General features: G+C 42.9%; 1 protein-coding gene across 4 annotated transcripts in view; it reads right to left on the bottom strand.

Annotated features, from left to right (window-relative positions):
* Positions 1–865: 865 nt before the first annotated feature.
* SGMS1 (sphingomyelin synthase 1) overlaps positions 866–18,802 on the bottom strand; it is a 622,085-nt gene continuing 604,148 nt past the window's right edge. For all 4 annotated transcript variants that reach the window (XM_063961726.1, XM_063961727.1, XM_063961728.1 and 1 more), the window contains 3 exons: positions 17,138–17,291; positions 7,215–7,381; positions 866–3,373 (listed from right to left, as the gene is read on the bottom strand). In XM_063961726.1, coding sequence (XP_063817796.1) covers positions 3,197–3,373; positions 7,215–7,381; positions 17,138–17,291 — 498 coding nt within the window. In that variant the 3' untranslated portion in view covers positions 866–3,196. The remainder of the gene's footprint in view (positions 3,374–7,214; positions 7,382–17,137; positions 17,292–18,802) is intronic.

Here is an 18,802-nt window from a genome sequence, read left to right as displayed (position 1 = left end):
GCTGCAATTTACTGTCTGAACTAGACAAGTATTCTTTTGCAAATATCTATTACACAATGGGCCTGATTTAGATGTGGTTGGTGTAGTTATCGCTGCTGCGATAGCTACTCATTATGCGATAGCACTTTATGTTACTGCAACAGGAGGCGTCACGCCTACTGCCTGCCTTACTGATCAGAGATGCATTGCACAAACCGGGGCACCGCATATACAACAGAGGCCAAGAATTCTCCGTATTCTGATGGAGATCTTGGCCTCATTCCTCCCCCACAATGGCGGTGACATGCCTCTACTTTGGGAGACTGAGGCCTGCAGATTGGCACCAGAATGTCAATCACTGACATTCTGGTGCCGATCTGCAGGCTACATCGCAGACCTTTACTGCACTTGCGCAAAGTACCGAACATGGCATGACCCCAAACTAGCGTCAGGACCTGAATCAGGTCAAATAAGCTTCTCCAAGCTGTGCTGCGTTTTTGAATGCTCAGGCCTCTGCATTGTACCGTTCTCTGGAAAACCCAGAGTGCAACCCACAGGTGCTTCCATATACATTGCATTCATTTTAATGGTATTGATACTGTACCAAGTATATATAATGGCGACTCCATGCAACAAGGTCATACATTCTAGGAGAGTATTCTAGGTGAGTCCCTGTATTTAAGTTAAATACAATATATTTGGGATATAATTATACACTAGAATTGGGTGAAAGCAAGGGGATAATTTACTATTCTATTTTCATGCTTATTTTACCATTTAATGGAAAAATTAAATCACTAATATATGGTACCGGGCTTTTGTTCGTCTTGGTATGCGAGCCACACCTACAAAATAACTAGTACATTAAATGCAACACAATAGTGACTTAAATATAAATATATTTTAATCAACAGATTTGGAAATAGCAATGGGACAAAAAGAACAGTGAAAACACATAGGTAAGCATTGGAAGGAAACATTTAAAACAACATTTTTGGAAAGTGTGAGTTTTTATTTTGTTTTAGATTAAGTCAATAATAGAAGACGACATAAACAGACAAAAGACATGAGAGAGCCATACTGCCCCGAATGAATGGTAAGGCTATAAATACAAGCACAAACACAATTCAAGTGTTTTCTATTTGCTTTTTACGTTTTTCTGAAACTTTTTTGTTTTCAAATCACCAATAGATTTTACAGTACAAATATCACCTTGTGAATACACAGCCCACCCTCCCTCACCCCAAAAAACATACATACATACACAGAAGAAAACTCTGTTTTACAGAAAATACAGAAAAGATATATATCTGAATATATATATATCAATTATAGATCGATTTCTTCATTCTTAAAAAATTATATCCTGTACATTGGCAATCATATGATCAAATACTTTTCTTTTAAATATGGTTACAGCACAAATAAAACATATATAATCTGAATATTCTGAAGTATCAAATATAAACAGGATATGGTGTTAAAGTACACCTTTACCCAAGAATGAAATGTGGGTGGCACCATTAAGGTAAGCAACAATACTGCATACCCCTTAATAAGGCCAGACCCCTACGTCATTGACTTTCTCCACTAAGCTTCTGCTGCATGCCTGTAATAAACAGGTAACAGTGTTGTTGATGCCTCCCTTTTGCAAATTTCCAATTAAAAGAAAGGTACATTCACAGATTAGGGGCACCGATAACACATCTGAATTAAGAAAGTCCCACCATCAGTGTGGATAGCATAACATGGCACATCGGGAGACCTGGAAGATTGGGTGGCTGAACCCCAGGTAAATAATATTTTTGACTATTCCAGAACACTACCCGAAAATGAAACCGATGTAAACTTTTAATACACTAAATGGAGATTTAACATGTGACCAAAAAAGGTTTCTAAAATGATAACGAACAGGTGCTTTATATATTTTACACTAAATAAAAAAAAAAAATCTTGACTGAACAGACAACAAATGAATGGGATACACAGTTAACAAATCAGTTATCTTCAAATTTCTCCTAGTTTACAGTCAACAAAATCTGCGATAGTGTGTTCTGTATGTGAATGCAAAACAAAAAAATATAATAACATATCCACATATTATATATCTATAGTTCTTCAAATGTGTTATGGAATACTTTATTTAAAATTATTTAAGACTGCCTACTGACCATACAATCAAGACAAGGAAGGCACTAGTAACATTTACAAATCTCTCTCCCAATTAGATCTTCTCTTTGACATGTAAAAATCTTTAAATGTTATCTTTATCAACATCATTTTGAAAAATAAAGGTAGGAAATACTTAGAAAAGTCACTTTACAACAGAGTAATTTTCACTTTGACCGCTGCTAAAGATTTTTATAAAATCAATTTACTAAACCATTTGTTGTCTGTCTTTAGAGCGTTGGTGCAACAGGTAGAAAGTGTGTCAAACACCAAGCTGCAGTCCCACATAAGAGATACATAAAAAATAATTTACTTTAAAAAGAAAAATTGCGAATATGCCATATATAATTCAGAAAATAAATGTGAAAAAAAAACCTGCACTGGGAACCAGAGGTACATATTGGATTATTTTTATATTTATTCTTTTAATACAAGAATTTAATTTTATATGTTTGCTGGATTTTAACTGAAAGCTTTCAAAGTAGTAAAACATTAAAAAGTAACACATATAAAAACACTAAACAAAACTGCAAGGCAAAAAAAGGGAAAAATCTTACATTTAACTAAAGTTAAATATACCTCTTTTGATCTGTGGGACTGCAGTGCAAGTTTGTTCAGGTACTTCAAAGCCTTCATAGAGACAATTGGTTACAAAATGGCTTAGAGCCCTGTATTGAGTTTAAGTGTTCTGAAATAATGTTTTCCCAAGAAAAAAAATGTTTTATTCCCAGACATGACTGGAAAAGACACAGGTAGGGTATAAAATAGAACCGTTTTATATAATTTCTTCATATACAAACAAGCATCGCTATGAATAATGTGGTTCCCACATGTGCAGGAAATAGTATAGAGTGCATGATAAATTCTTGGTTTCCATGTATTTCCATCATGGGTCCTTTGGAGAGAAAATTATCACAGTGCTGACCAGGTAACTGAAAAGGTCATGGTAACTTAACATGAAGAGCGATGGAAGGAGTCTCCTTATATGGCATTGTCTGAGTTCTTAGCAAATTGGAGCTCCCTTTACAACACTTATCTTCTGCTGTTGTTACGCTTCATTTATCAGTCTGCTGTACTTCACGTGCCTAGTGGGCAGCCATGACAAAGGTATGGGCCACTGGTAGGAACAAGGTACAATACCCTGAATATTTCTCTCAAAGTATTGGAAAGGTCTGTACCACCATACCCGGGACAGGAGGTTGGATGCTGATGCCTCTTTCAGGACCTTCAAAAATACACATAAGAATTACAATGTACAGATTCTTACAATATAGTACAGTATATATCTATAAAAATAAATAATCAAGGAACAGATCTGTTTGCTGTAATAAAAAAAAAAAAAAAAAAAAAGAAGAAGATTAAAAAATCATTATGCTACAGGTTCTAAAGGGCCGTACTGACGGGGAGATTTCCCCAGAGATGCGTGCTGAGTGGTCTGATTTACAGGCAGAGGCGATCGCATTTTCTGAGGACCCCCTGCAGAAAATGCAGGCGCATGCGGAGAACGGGCGATCTTTTCAGCAAAAATGTCAGTTGGATCGCACACTGCGATCCAACCTGAATTATCCCCATAGTTTGTAAAGTATCCACATAAAGACTTGTATAGACCGTAGGTGTTGAATGTAATGAGTCCCACCATGTAACGGCAATTGGCACTGTAATAGACAATCCCTCACAAAAGATATATAAATGCTCATCGCTGTAAGGGTTCCTTTTCAAAAACTCCCTGTATTGCAAACCAGCTGTGATAGTGAAGGCACACCTGTAACTGTATCGATGCAGAAGGGGGTAGGTTAGCACTGACGCTGCCAGACGCCTCTAGCAGTGCCTTTCCAACTGCTGGGTGCCACTCTGCTACTGTGCCTTTCCATCTCGGCGCTTGGCATCTGGTGCCGGCTCTCTGCTAGAGGCATCTGGCAGCACAGTCTGTGGATACTTTACAAACTATATACCACTCACTTTTTAACTACTATTCCAGAACTATAGAACGGTGTTCTTATGCTCTATGGGAGGCGCTAAGCAACCATTTTTATTTTACTTGTGTTTTATTACTGAATATGTATTATTCATGTGTGAATTAAATTTGTCATTCTTTCAAGTGTATTTGCGCTCATTATTATTGCTAACTGTTCCAACTGTAACTGTTTCAGGGCGGTGCATTAAATCACTAACAGTTAAGGAGCTCCTAAAAGACTAAAGTTATATTAAATCGATTTATTCTTCTGTGCACACTAACACTAAACGACAGCTGACCCAGGGATTTATAACTGAATCTAGTCTTTTTAATAAGCCGACATTAGGAAAGAAGAGGTTAGGAAGGTGTAGTACGCATCCATCTCTTGATGTCCCAGAGCAGCACCAATCCACCAGCCTGTCACAAACAACTGAAGAGCAGTACTGACTCCAAAGCACCCCCCCACCCCACCCCCAAACAACAGCTTTACACAAAGTAAGGTTGATGTGTTACGGATGGGTAAGGCTGATGGCACATGGGGCTCCCAGTATTCTATCCGCCATGCCTGTCCTTAAGACTGAATCAAGGGGCAGATTCAGCCCTGTACGCTAAAGTGTGGAAATCGCAATTTGTGATTGCAGTATAAGTCCTGGCAGGGGGCGGGGAGTCCATGTGGTGTTTTAGGGGCGCGTGATGGCGGCGTTAAGGGGGGGGGGGCAGAACGCGCGATCTGGCAATGCAGGGGTGTCTGGAACAGTTGCGGGGCAGACTGCGGAAGCTGCGCGATGTCACATGCAGCCACTGTGACCCGAAGCATGGCGGCCCAGTGACTGCCTTTGCACAGGGGGCAACACTTAGTTAATTAGTGATGCGCTCACATGTCAGCAGGGAAGGCAGGACCTGGCATGCTAGAGAAAGGAGTTGTAGTTTTGCTATTTTTCGCAAAACTACAACACATGCTGAATTAGGTCCCAAGAGCAGTAAGTTTGCAACTATTCCTGCTATTTTTTTAAATAAAATGAGAGCGTTTTAGAAAGTATGTACAAGTACAAAGTATCTTGCACTGACTGTTCCTATAGCCTACTAAAAACATTCTGATAAAACAAGACAGACAGCATTCCTTAGAGGGAGAAGATAATTAAGAACTTTTAGTACAAATCAATAACTAAGATCAATGCGTACTTTAACATCTAATGAAAGCATTTACAATCTAATAATAAACTTGTTACAAAAGGTATACTAAGAATGAGCTGACCTGCATTTTAGCATTTAACTAAACTCTGTTGTATACATTAAATAACCTGCTGTATAAGAATACGGAGACTGATTGGTTAGACGTGTCAATTAACAAAAGAAAGAAAGACGGGCAGGAAAATTCTTTGCTATAGGGCAGTAATGGGGGACTTTTGGCACTCCAGCTGTTGAACTACACATCCCAGCAAGCCCTGCTACAGTTTTAGCATGGCCATAAAGCAAAACTGTAGCAGGGCATGCTGGGATGTGTAGTTCAACAAGAGCTGGAGTGCCAAAGGTTCCCCATCACTGCTATAGTGTTACTATTTATATATATATATATATATATATATATATATATATATATATATATGTACTCTATCTCCCAATATGAAGCATACTCTTCGCCAAACCAAGCGATATCACTGACCTCCTGATACAATTTAGAAATGTTATCAACGTATCGACCTCCATTCTATTGCTGAAACTTAGCCTTACTTTGACCATTCTACTTTTCTTACTGTATCTGCAGGTGTAAATTATACATCTAACAAAAGAATATTTGTACGTGCAGTTTTCACTCAATGGGGGAGATTCAAATGTTTGAAAAAGTCAGTTGTAAGTCTGTTTTTTCCTAATAGACAGGAAAAAACAGACACCCAACCGACTTTTTAAACATTTGAATCTCCTCCAATATTTGTCTACAAGCCATACTATATAATTTTTGTACTTTTCTCCTTTATTATGCTTCTTATGTTAATTTCATTGTACACGAGTACGCGAGTATTTGAGCAACTGTTTATCTGTGCAGTTCTTCAATAAAATATATATATAAAAAAATAAAATAAAAATGACACAATATGGAGACTGGTCACTATTCAATGACTGAAGGGGGGGGGGGGGGGGTGTACGATCCTGGCATGGATTTTGGCGCTAGAAGTCTTTCTGCTTTACCTCTAATCTGAGGAAGCACTAGCAGCAAGATGTATGATCATCTCGCTTGCCGAAGCAGGAGAGCGTAAACTACCCTCTCCGGCAATTCCTGGCAGTGCCCCACAGCTCCAATGTGGCCGGCTCCTAGGCACTTGCGCGAGACCTCGCTACTATAGCAAAATCTCCCGTGTGCAGGCCGGAGCCACCGCAGTGGCAGTTAACGGGGTAACGACACCTGCACCTGTCAAAATTCAGACCTCCTTACTGGTGCTTTTTAATTCACGTTCAATTGAATGGAGCCCAAAGATAGCAGCATCGATAATGACAGGGTCTGTTACTTGCCACTCACCGCCGCAGTCATGCATAGTGGAAAAGGGGTATCCATGCACATAACGTGCGCTAGTACCACTTCTCCCCCATTTTACATCAGGCCTGAGTGGATTATGCAACATAGTGACAGGAATTTCCATAATTTATTAAAAAGGAAGAACTTATGGAACATATAGCCCTATCAAATCAATCACAGTCCTGCAAATTTGAGCTAACTGCTCAATTAGGTCAAATCCAATCTCTCCAGTGTTGCTTCTCTCCTGATTGGCACCGCTCCTGAGAGGTATGAAGGTACAAAGTGTCAGCCCTTCCCTGTTCAACATTCACATTATCATTATGCTGGGGAAGAAGTAATCTTTGCCAAGGCTGGAGCGTGTCTTCTGCATGCTACCACTCTCACCAGTCCTTGCAGGATTAAAGCACCAAAACAGTGATGTGCAAGAGAGCGTGGTATTAGATGGCCCAGGTTAGCAATTAGCATACTAGATGCTTTCGCTGCCACACCCGTTCTTCTGGTTTAATATAAAAGTGGGAAAAAGTGGGGAAAAAGCCCCCCCAAACCTCAATATTTAAGTAGGATGTAGGTTAATATGACTGTGGGAAGAACCATACTCACTGGTTGATTGGCCATAGTATGATACCACCAGAAGCACCTGGAAGTGACGTAATAGGCAATGATGACATCCACTGTATAGTGATCATGTGCCAGAAGAATACAGAAGATCCCAACCACACTGAGGATCCAGCAGATCCAGTGATACCACCAGAAGCGCCGAGAAGAATCTGTTGAATGAAACAAATGAAAAGTTCCACTCATGTCGCCAATTCTACAACAGTTCTCACATGCCAAATGTTTTGTTTTCCACATAAATAAGATTTGGGTTGTACATTCTGCAAGAACACTTGGCTCAGGTTTATATTAAAGGAAATCTATGGTGACATTTGCTGCTTGCGTATTTTACATTCACAATTAACTCCTTTCTCCTTCCACCAGTGTACTTTGAGTATGGATTACATAATTTTGTAGATGATTTACACTGGTAGCTGTAATCTCTAGGTAGAATGCTCCTGTACTGAGGAATGGTTCCGTCTTTGCAGAACAACACAGTTTTAAAACGTCAATACAGGAAATACATCCCTTCTTACCAATACAATGGCAGTTGATCTAGAAGTTCTAACAAGAACACATGTAGAGTTGTAGAGAAAAATCATTTACCGTTTTGTTCCCTTAAACTAGTATTTTCTCCAACATTTTTTACACATCAAATAACTGCAAGGACAGCACTAGTACTTTCATAAATACATTTTTTTTTATATCACATGTAAAATCTGTTTATGCTAAACACAAAAATAAGATTTTACTCACCGGTAATTCTATTTCTCGTAGTCCGTAGTGGATGCTGGGGACTCCGTAAGGACCATGGGGATTAGCGGCTCCGCAGGAGACTGGGCACAACTAAAGAAAGCTTTAGGACTACCTGGTGTGCACTGGCTCCTCCCACTAAGACCCTCCTCCAGACCTCAGTTAGGATACTGTGCCCGGAAGAGCTGACACAATAAGGAAGGATTTTGAATCCCGGGTAAGACTCATACCAGCCACACCAATCACACCGTATAACTCGTGATACTATACCCAGTTAACAGTATGATAACAACTGAGCCTCTCAACAGATGGCTCAACAATAACCCTTTAGTTAGGCAATAACTATATACAAGTATTGCAGACAATCCGCACTTGGGATGGGCGCCCAGCATCCACTACGGACTACGAGAAATAGATTTACCGGTGAGTAAAATCTTATTTTCTCTAACGTCATAAGTGGATGCTGGGGACTCCGTAAGGACCATGGGGATTATACCAAAGCTCCCAAACGGGCGGGAGAGTGCGGATGACTCTGCAGCACCAAATGAGCAAACTCTAGGTCCTCCTCAGCCAGGGTATCAAACTTGTAGACTCTTGCAAGAGTGTTTGAACCCGACCAAGTAACAGCTCGGCAAATTTGTAAAGCCGAGACCCCTCGGGCAGCCGCCCAAGAAGAGCCCACTTTCCTCGTGGAATGGGCTTTCACAGATTTAGGGTGCGGCAGTCCAGCCGCAGAATGTGCAAGTTGAATCGTGCTACAGATCCAGCGAGCAATAGTCTGCTTAGAAGCAGGAGCACCCAGCTTGTTGGGTGCATACAGGAATAAATAGCGAGTCAGTTTTCCTGACTCCAGCCGTCCTGGAAACATATACTTTTCAGGGCCCTGACTACGTCCAGAAACTTGGAATCCTCCAAGTCCCAAGTAGCCGCAGGCACCACAATAGGTTGGTTCACATGAAAAACTGCTACCACCTTAGGAAGGAATTGGGAACGAGTCCTCAATTCCGCCTTATCCATATAAAATACAGATAAGGGCTTTTGCATGACAAAGCCGCCAATTCTGATACACGCCTGGCCGACGCCAAGGCCCACAGCATGACCACTTTCCACGTGAGGTATTGTAGCTCCACGGATGTAAGTGGCTCAACTCAATGCGACTTCAGGAAATCCAACACTACGTTGAGATCCCACGGTGCCACTGGAGGCACAAACGGGGGCTGACTATGCAGCACTCCCTTAACAAAAGTCTGAACTTCAGGCAGTGAAGCCAGTTCTATTTTGGAAGAAAATCGATAGAGCCGAAATCTGGACCTTAATGGAACCAAATTTTAGGCCCATAGTCTCCTCTGGCTTGTAGGAAGTGCAGAAATCGACCTAGCTGAAATTCCTCCTTTGGGGCCTTACTGGCCGCACAGCACGCAACATATTTCCGCCATATGCGGTGATAATGGTTTGCGTTCACTTCTTTCCTAGCTTTAAATAGCGTAGGGATAACTTCCTCCGGAATGCCCTTTTCCTTCAGGATCCGGCGTTCAACCGCCATGCCGTCAAACGCAGCCGCGGTACGTCTTGGAACAGACAGGCCCCCTGCTGCAGCAGGTCCTGTCTGAGCGGCAGAGGCCATAGGTCCTATGAGATCATTTCTTGGAGTTCTGGGTACCAAGCTCTTCTTGGCCACCCGGAACAATGAGTATAGTACTTACTCCTCTCCTTCTTATTATTCTCATTACCCTGGGTATGAGAGGCAGAGAATGGAACACATACACCGACTGGTACACCCACGGTGTTACCAGAGCGTCCACAGCTATCGCCTGAGGGTCCCTTGACCTGGCGCAATATCTTTGTAGCTTTTTGTTGAGGCGGGACGCCATCCTGTCCACCCGTGGCCTTTCCCAACGGTGTACAATCATTTGGAAGACTTCTGGATGAAGTCCCCACTCTCCCGGGTGGAGGTCGTGTCTGCTGAGAAAGTCCGCTTCTCAGTTGTCCACTCCGGGAATAAACACTGCTGACAGTGCTAACACATGATTTTCCGCCCATCGGAGAATCCTTGTGGCTTCTGCCGTCGCCATCCTGCTTCTTGTGCCGCCCTGTCTGTTTACATGAGCGACCGCCGTGATGTTGTCTGACTGGATCAGCACCGGCCGTGTTGAAGCAGGGATCTAGCCTGACTTAGGGCATTGTAAATGGCCCATAGTTCCAGAACATTTATGTGTAGGGAAGTCTCCTGACTTTTCCATAGGCCTTGGAAGTTTCTTCCCTGTGTGACTGCCCCCCAGCCTTGAAGGCTGGCATCCGTGGTCACCAGGACCCAGTCCTGTATGCCGAATCTGCGGCCCCCTAGAAGATGAGCACTCTGCAGTCACCACCACAGCGACACCCTGGCCCTTGGAGACAGGGTTATCCGCCGATGCATCTGAGGATGCGACCCGGACCACTTGTCCAACAGATCCCACTGGAAGATCCTTGCATGGGACCTGGCGAATGGAAATTCTTCGTAAGAAGCTACCATCTTTCCCAAGGCTCGCGTGCATTGATGCACCGACACCTGTATTTGTATTAGGAGGTCTCCGTCTAGAGACGCCAACTCCTTGGACTTCTCCTCCGGGAGAAACCCTTTTTATCCTGTTCTGTGTCCAGAACCATACCCAGGAACAGTAGTCGCGTCGTAGGAACCAGCTGCGACTTTGGAATATTCAGAATCCAGCCGTGCTGTTGTAGCACTTCCCGGGATAGTGCTACTCCGACGAACTGCTCCCTGGACCTCGCCTTTATAAGGAGATCGTCCAAGTACGGGATAAGTACTTCGGCCATTACCTTGGTAAATACCCTCGGTGCCGGGGACAGACCAACGGCAACGTCTGGAATTGGTAATGACAATCCTGTACCACAATTTTGAGGTACACCTGGTGAAGAGGGTAAATAGGGACATGCAGGTAAGCATCCTTGATGTCCAGTGATACCCTGCAATTTTCCAGGCTTGCAATAATCGCCCTGAGCGATTCCATTTTGAACTTGAACCTTCGTATATAAGTGTTCAAGGATTTCAATTTTAGAATGGGTCTCACCGAACCGTCTGGTTTCGGTACCACAACAATTTGGAATAGTAACCCCGGCCTTGTTGAAGGAGGGGTACCTTGATTTCACCTGCTGGAAGTACAGCTTGTGAATTGCCGCCAGTACTACCTTTCTCTGAGGGCAGCAGGCAAGGCTGATGTGAGGCAACGGCGAGGGGGAGTCGCCTCGAACTACTACTTGCAGAACCTAGGGATCCACCTGTGGGCAAGCCCACTGGTCCCTGCAGTTCCCGAGACGCGCCCCCACCGCACCTGTCTCCACCTGTGGAGCCCCAGCGTCATGCGGTGGACTCAGAGGAAGCGGGGCAAGATTTTTGATCCTGGGAACTGGCTGTCTGGTGCAGCTTTTTCCTTCTTCCCTTGTCTCTGTGCAGAAAGGAAGCGCCTTTGACCCGCTTGCTTTTCTGAAGCCGAAAGGACTGTACCTGAAAATACGGTGCTTTCTTAGGCTTTTGTGAGGAAACCTGAGGTAAAAAAAAATTCTTCCCAGCTGTTGCTGTTCCTTCCTCATCCAACATGTCGACACAGCCGTGCCGACACACCGCACACACACAGGGAATGCTCTGACTGAGGACAGGACCCCACAAAGTCCTTTGGGGAGACCGAGAGAGAGTATGCCAGCACACACCAGAGCGCTATATAATGCAGGGATTAACACTATAACTGAGTGATTTTTCCCCAAATAGCTGCTTGTATACATGTATTGCGCCTAAATTTAGTGCCCCCCCTCTCTTTTTAACCCTTTGAGCCTGAAAACTACAGGGGAGAGCCTGGGGAGCTGTCTTCCAGCTGCACTGTGAAGAGAAAATGGCGCCAGTGTGCTGAGGGAGAAGCCCCGCCCCATTTTTCGGCGGACTTTCTCCCGCTTTTTCTGGAATACTGGCAGGGGTAATTTTACATCTATATAGCCTCTAGGACTATATATGATGTAGATTTGCCAGCCAATCTCACTGTAAAATAAAAAACCTAAATATACTTTCTTTCTAGGAGCTCAGGAGAGCCCCTAGTGTGCATCCAGCTCAGCCGGGCACAAGGATCTAACTGAGGTCTGGAGGAGGGTCTTAGTGGGAGGAGCCAGTGCACACCAGGTAGTCCTAAAGCTTTCTTTAGTTGTGCCCAGTCTCCTGCGGAGCCGCTAATCCCCATGGTCCTTACGGAGTCCCCAGCATCCACTTAGGACGTTAGAGAAATAATTAAGACATATATGTCATCTTATTATCATCATCATTGGCACAGACCAGATAAAATAAAATAATACTTAGCATTCACATATAAGCAATATAAAATTCGCTCCCATATGATTATTCCACTATGGATTCTTAGATGTTATATATGAGCTTATTCCACAGCTAATCACTCAATATAATAGCCACACTTTGAGTGATCAGCTGTGGAATAAGCTCATATATAACATATATAAGCTGCAGGTACTTTTTCAACAACTATAGCGCCAGAATATATTATTATTATCCTTTATTTATATGGTGCCACAAGGGTTCCGCAGCGCCCAATTACAGAGTACATAAACAAATAATCAAGCAGGAAAACAGCAACTTACAGTTGACGACAATATAGGACAAATACAGGGTAAATAATCATAGCTACATCAGCAGATGACACTGGAATAAGTACCAGGTGGCAGAAGACTGCTGGATTTGGTGCAGTTGAATATTATTAGAGTAAGAAAAGGATAAGCACATGAGGGAAGAGGGCCCTGCTCGTGAGAGCTTACATTCTAAAGGGAAGGGGTAGACAGACAGGGGTGAGACAGTTGGGGTACATAGAGAGCATGGAAAAGAGGTTTAGGATGAGATTTGGCTGGGTTTGGTGAAGAAGTGGGTCTTGAGAGCACGTTTGAAGTTTTGTAGAGAGGTGGAGAGTCTGAGGGGGAGAGGTAGGGTATTCCAGAGAAGTGGTGCAGCACGTGAAAAATCTTGAAGGTAGGAGTGGGAGGAAGTAATCCGTAGGCAGGAGAGTCGGCGTGCATTAGCAGAGCGAAGAGGACGTGTGGGAGTGTAAAGGGAGATAAGGTCAGAGATGTAGATGGGAGAGGAGTGGGTGAGGGCTTTGTAAGCAAGTGTGAGAAGCTTGAAATGGATTCTGAAAGGGAAGGGGAGCCAATGAAGGTCTAGTAAGAGAGGAGATGTGGACGTAGTGCGTTTGGTGAGGAAAATGACCCGGGCAGCAGCATTGAGGATAGACTGGAGTGGAGAGAGGTATTTGTCAGGAATGCCAGTCAGGAGGAGATTACAGTAGTCCAGTCTGGAGATGACCAGTGAGTGGATAAGAGTCTTAGTAGCATCCTGGGTCAGAAAGGGTCTGATCCTGAAAATATTTTTTAGATAAAAACGGCAGGTTTGTGAGAGGTGCTGAATGTGTGGTTTGAAGGAGAGAGGGAGGAGTCAAGGATTACTCCAAGACAGCGCACATGGGGGCTAGAGGAGATAGTAGTGCCATCAATAGATAATGAGATTGTAGAAGGTGAGGTTATGCGGGAGGGAGGGAAGATGATCAGCTCGGTCTTAGACATGTTAAGTTTAAGAAAGCGCTGGGACATCCAGGAAGAGGTAGCAGAGAGACAGTTGGAGATACGAGTGAGGAGAGCAGGGGAGAGGTCTGGAGAGGAAAGATAAATTTGAGTGTCATCAGCATAGAAATGATATTAGAAACCAAAAGAACTAATGAGCTTACCTAGTGAGGACGTATAGAGAGAGAAGAGGACCAAGGACAGAACCTTGGGGTACCCCTACAGTTAGTGGAAGTGAGGGGGAGGTGGAGTCATGAGAGGAGACAGAGAATGAACGGTCAGAAAGGTAGGAAGACAGCCAAGAGAGGGCAGTGTCACGCAGACCAATGGAGTGAAGGATTTGCAGTAGGAGAGGATGGTCCACAGTGTCAAAAGCAGCAGAGAGATCAAGTAGAATAAGTAGAGAGTAGTGTCCCTTAGATTTAGCAACATGGAGGTCATTGCATACTTTTGTAAGGGCAGTTTCAGTGGAGTGGAGAGGACGGAAGCCAGACTGGAATGGGTCAAGCAGTGAGTGTGAGGAAAGAAAGGAAGTAAGGCGGTTGTAGACAATACGCTCAGGGAGTTTGGAGGCAAAAGGGAGGAGAGAGATGGGTCGGTAGTTGGAGAGAGTGTTTGGATCAAGGGTAGGTTTTTTAAGAATAGGAGAGATGAGTGCATGCTTGAAGGCAGAGGGGATAGTGCCTGATGAGAGGGAGAGATTGAGAAGGTGGGAAAGATGGGAACAAGCAGAAGGAGAGAGGTAGCAGAGGAGGCGAGAGGGGATAGGGTCAAGTGGGGAGGTGGTGAGGGGACATGAATGAATGAGGGCCATGACTTCCTCTCCAGATGCATGGGAGAAAGATGTCAGAGTTGGTGCGAGGGATGGGGAGGGTTGGTAAGGGATGGGAGAAGGCTGGTTACTGATGGTCTGTTGTGATGTGATGTCCTGACGTATGGAGTCAATTTTGGATGTGAAGTACGTGGCAAAGTCAAGAGCAGAGAGTGAGGAAGGGAGACGAGTGAGTTGAGAGTGGCAAAGAGGCGCCGGGGGTTGGAAGACTGGGAGGAGATGAGGTTCTTGAAGTATGACTGTTTAGCAAGAGAAAGGGCAGCACTGAAGGATGAGAGCATAAGTTTGAAATGGAGAAAGTCTGCCTTAGAGCGTGATTTCCACCAGTGTCGTTCAGCAGTACGTGAGCATTTTTGCAGATATCTGGTGCATTTGGTGTGCCAGGGTTGAGGTGTTAATTTGCGAGGGTGAATAGTGGTTGGTGGAGCAACAGAGTCAAGAGCAGAAGTAAGGGATGCATTGTATGTGGAAGTGGCTTGTTCAGGGCATGAGTGAGAGAGAATAGGAGAGAGAAGTGAGTCAAACAGGGAGGAAAAGAATGTGGTGTCAATAGCCTCAATGTTACGCTTAGTGATGGTAGCCTTAGGAGGTAGATGGGGAAGTCGAGAGAGATAGGTTAAAGGAAAGCAGGTGGTGGTCAGAGAGGGGAAATGGGGAGTTTGAAAAATCAGAAATATCACAGCGGTGAGTGAAGACCAGATCCAGTGAGCTCCCATTCACATGGGAGGGTGAAGAGGTGAGGTTAAGGAGTTTAGAGGTCGGGGATTGTGTGGGGATGTCAATAGGGATGTTGAAATCGCCTAGGATAATGGAGGGAATGTCAGAAGAGAGGAAGTGAGGAAGCCAGGAAGCAAAGTTGTCGATTAATTTGGAAGCAGTGCCAGGGGGGCGGTAAATGACAGCTACTCTAAGATGTACTGGTTGGAAGAGGCGTATGGCATGGACCTCAAATGTAGAGAATGTATGGGATGGTTCCGGTGGTATGAGTTGGTAGGAGTAACTAGAAGGCAAAAGGACCCCAACACCACCCCCATGGCGACCCCCAGGTCGGGGTGTGTGTGTGTGTGAATGTGTGTGTGTGTGTATATATATATATATATATATATATATATATATATATATATATATATATATATAGAGAGAGAAATAGAGACCTAGGCGCTATAGTACAAACGTGCGGTATAAGGTGTAAGAAGGAAAATACTCGTCTAGCTCTTTTAAGAGTAGCAGCTCGTAATACAAAATTAGTGCATGGTATACACATATAGTAAAATTGGGTAGTGAAGAGTACAAGCGCTAATGAGTATAGTGATAGTTATAATGGAATTAGTAATCCACCTAATTAATTCCATTATAACTATCACTATACTCATTAGCGCTTGTACTCTTCACTACCCAATATATATATATATATATAAAAAAATATACATATATATATTTTTTTTTTAACACATATCGACCTATGCTAAGAGCATACAACTCCTTGTGCAAAAGGGCATGGGATGAAGGTTGGAAGGGGCGTTTTACGCAAAAAGCTTCCCATGTTGACATATGTGTGGAGTTTTTTTCACCTGCTGGTGCCTGACTCCTGGTGCAAACTGTGTTCTGAAGAATGCATCAGTGTCCGATTCCAACTGGCTGAATGCATCTTTATCCATCCCCATTTATGCTAATAATAATAAGGCAGTTGCAATTACATTGTTACAATCATAAGTACAGTCTGCAGCAATACAGAATATTTCCATTTGATCTTTTAAAGGTGATGTCGGAGGAAGTACAGTATATCTTGATTTGAACCAAATACTTTAATTTTGCCTTAGTGCTCTGTTCTTATTTTACATAGTAATGCAACTTTAATAGTTATTAACAACACTGTACAGATATAGTATACAATGCATGTTTACAAGGGTACATATTTTTCACACTTCTTGCTACCACAGTGAAACTAGACCTCCTGACATAAACCAGCCTATACCACCCTTTCCGAGTTGGATATACGGCCAGCCCTGATAGTGGAGCACAATGCACATTTCTTCAGGTAAAAAATAGCATTTGCGAATTTAGAGAAGAAAACCTGCTTCAACTCTACTGCATAACATGCACATGCTCATCTTAATATGGGTTTTTAGAAGTGATGTACAATATGGCTACACAGTCCCTCAATGAAAGTCACCCTATTTTCTCCTGTGGCTACGGTGACTAGGTTTATATTACAAAGGCTGGTAAGAATGCGGTCAGGATGACTTTCTTTAAAGACAGTTTATCAGGAATAGTTGAGTCAATACAACCAAAGCGCCCCTCAGACACTTAGGTGATTTTCTGCAACCTTCCCTACTACAATTTAATAGAGATTACGTTCCGTGCTTTCAGCTCACTGCACGGTTAATATTAAATATCAATGCAGTCCTGTAAAATGGTAAACCGTATTTCCACAGATAATGTTGGGTGACTGCCGAAAAATGGGCCAAAACTACATGGAGTGGTTCCTACGTACAACGGGAATTAAGGCAATGGATACTTCTAGTGTGTACCCAGCACCTACATGCAGAGCAGACAGCCATTTTGAGGATAATTCCAATCAATTAACTAGAAAATAGAATCCTGATGAGAAACTTTGTTGTCACTGGCTTGACTGTCATGAATATAAAGTGTAGGGCTCCAAGCGGTTAGCTGGATTGTAAGTGACTGGCACACTTTAATGTATTCGGTGATACTGCAAAATAAGTGATCAAGTACTTACACTCTTTAATGAACATGTATGTCAGTGTTAACATAACTGTGTGGCCACTGTACAGATAGTCCCCACACATAGTGTGGGCGCCTGTGATTGAGAGACCGCCTCCTGCAATCATCTTTAATATCCTTCTGAGCTGGGCCTCCCAGTTGCCAAGAAGCTGGAAAATGAAGAAAGGTTTTAGTTATTTTACAGACAAAAGAATAATAATAAAAAAAAGCATGTGCATACAGTTTTGCTTTGGCAGGAAATGTATTAATGACCAGTGGTGTCGCTACGGGGGTGTAGGCTGCACGTGCTTGGGGGGGTGGCACCAAAATGCTGGCTCCTCCTCAGTGACAAGTGCTGCACTGTAACATTATGTAAGCTTCACAGGGCTAGGGACTGATGTAAATAACAGGTAGCATCCTCTTTAACGCTCTGTGTAATATTTGTGAGCTATATGAATGACTAATAAAATATATCAAATAATAGATTAAGGGTGGTATCATATTAGCAGTGGTAAATTATAGCAGATTATTACCTCACTTGGGGCTATCCCGATACTGGCACTTATTCGTGATAAGAAGCCCTTTATTCCCCGATTGCACCCACAAAAATACATAGGTCCACTACTTTTTTCAGATCCTATGTGTTTTTCGCAAGCCAATTTTTTGGGACGTTAAAAACGGCAATTAGATCACCCAAAAGTGGAGATCTGCTGATGTCCCTAATCTACGAGCCATTGAAAATAGATTTCAGAAACATTATGCTTTTGAGACAGCAGATTGCAAATATAACCTGCATCCTCTCCGCATATGAAGTGGTTTAATTGGTGTGCATATAGGGAAGGGCAAGGTCACTCTTTCATGTACTGTAGATCAGTGGATCTTTCGGTTTTAGACTCCCCATAGAGGCATAAGTTGCTCAAACGGGCCTGGTTGATTTTACGTGCGATGTTTAAACTGAGCTTATACTTACTATATATTTACCTCGGTTAAATGTGCAATTATAGAATACCCACACGCTAGGTATTCCTGCCCCCTTTTTGGTTGTGTTCCCTTTGTTCTCCCTTTTTCTATTCTGTATCTCTATTTTCATGTGGGGAAAAAACTATTGTTTAAAAAAAAAAAAAAAAGAAAAAAAAAAAAAAAAGGGACAATTCATTGGATCCTCCTCCCAAGAAAAACAATAAAAAATTGTGAAGAAAATTGAACTCCCACCCCCTTTTCGGCTCTGACATTTTTTGCGGCTAATAGGATACCCTCCCCCCCCCCCCCCTCCTCCAAGAATTCATACAGTCTATTCACTTCTCTGCGAAGACAAACTCAATGCAGCCCCATTTACTGGGGTTCAGTCTAGGAGTAGAGGCTGCTTAGTAAAAGACTATTACAGCAGGTACTGATGCAGCTGAGTTCTTGAGCTTGAGATTTATGGATTTGCTGCAGAGAGGATTACTTTGGATGTACATTGTTAAATGAAATGTGAAAGATTTGACCAATATTAAAATCACACAGACATTTTTGCAAACAATACGTTAATACAAACAAGTATCACACCATCACTGAGGCACATTATTCATCATGTACGCTGTGAATTACATTTCATGGTGACGAGGATTTTTCCAGTGGGACACTAATCCCTTGCAGGCGATACACAACACACTTTATCTAGAGAGCAGTACAGTTGTCC

This window comes from Pseudophryne corroboree, chromosome 3, assembly GCF_028390025.1.
Source record: "Pseudophryne corroboree isolate aPseCor3 chromosome 3, aPseCor3.hap2, whole genome shotgun sequence".
NCBI classification, from domain to species: domain Eukaryota; kingdom Metazoa; phylum Chordata; class Amphibia; order Anura; family Myobatrachidae; genus Pseudophryne; species Pseudophryne corroboree.
Note: the sequence above shows the minus strand (reverse complement) of the source record. Positions and strands in the feature narration are given on the sequence as shown.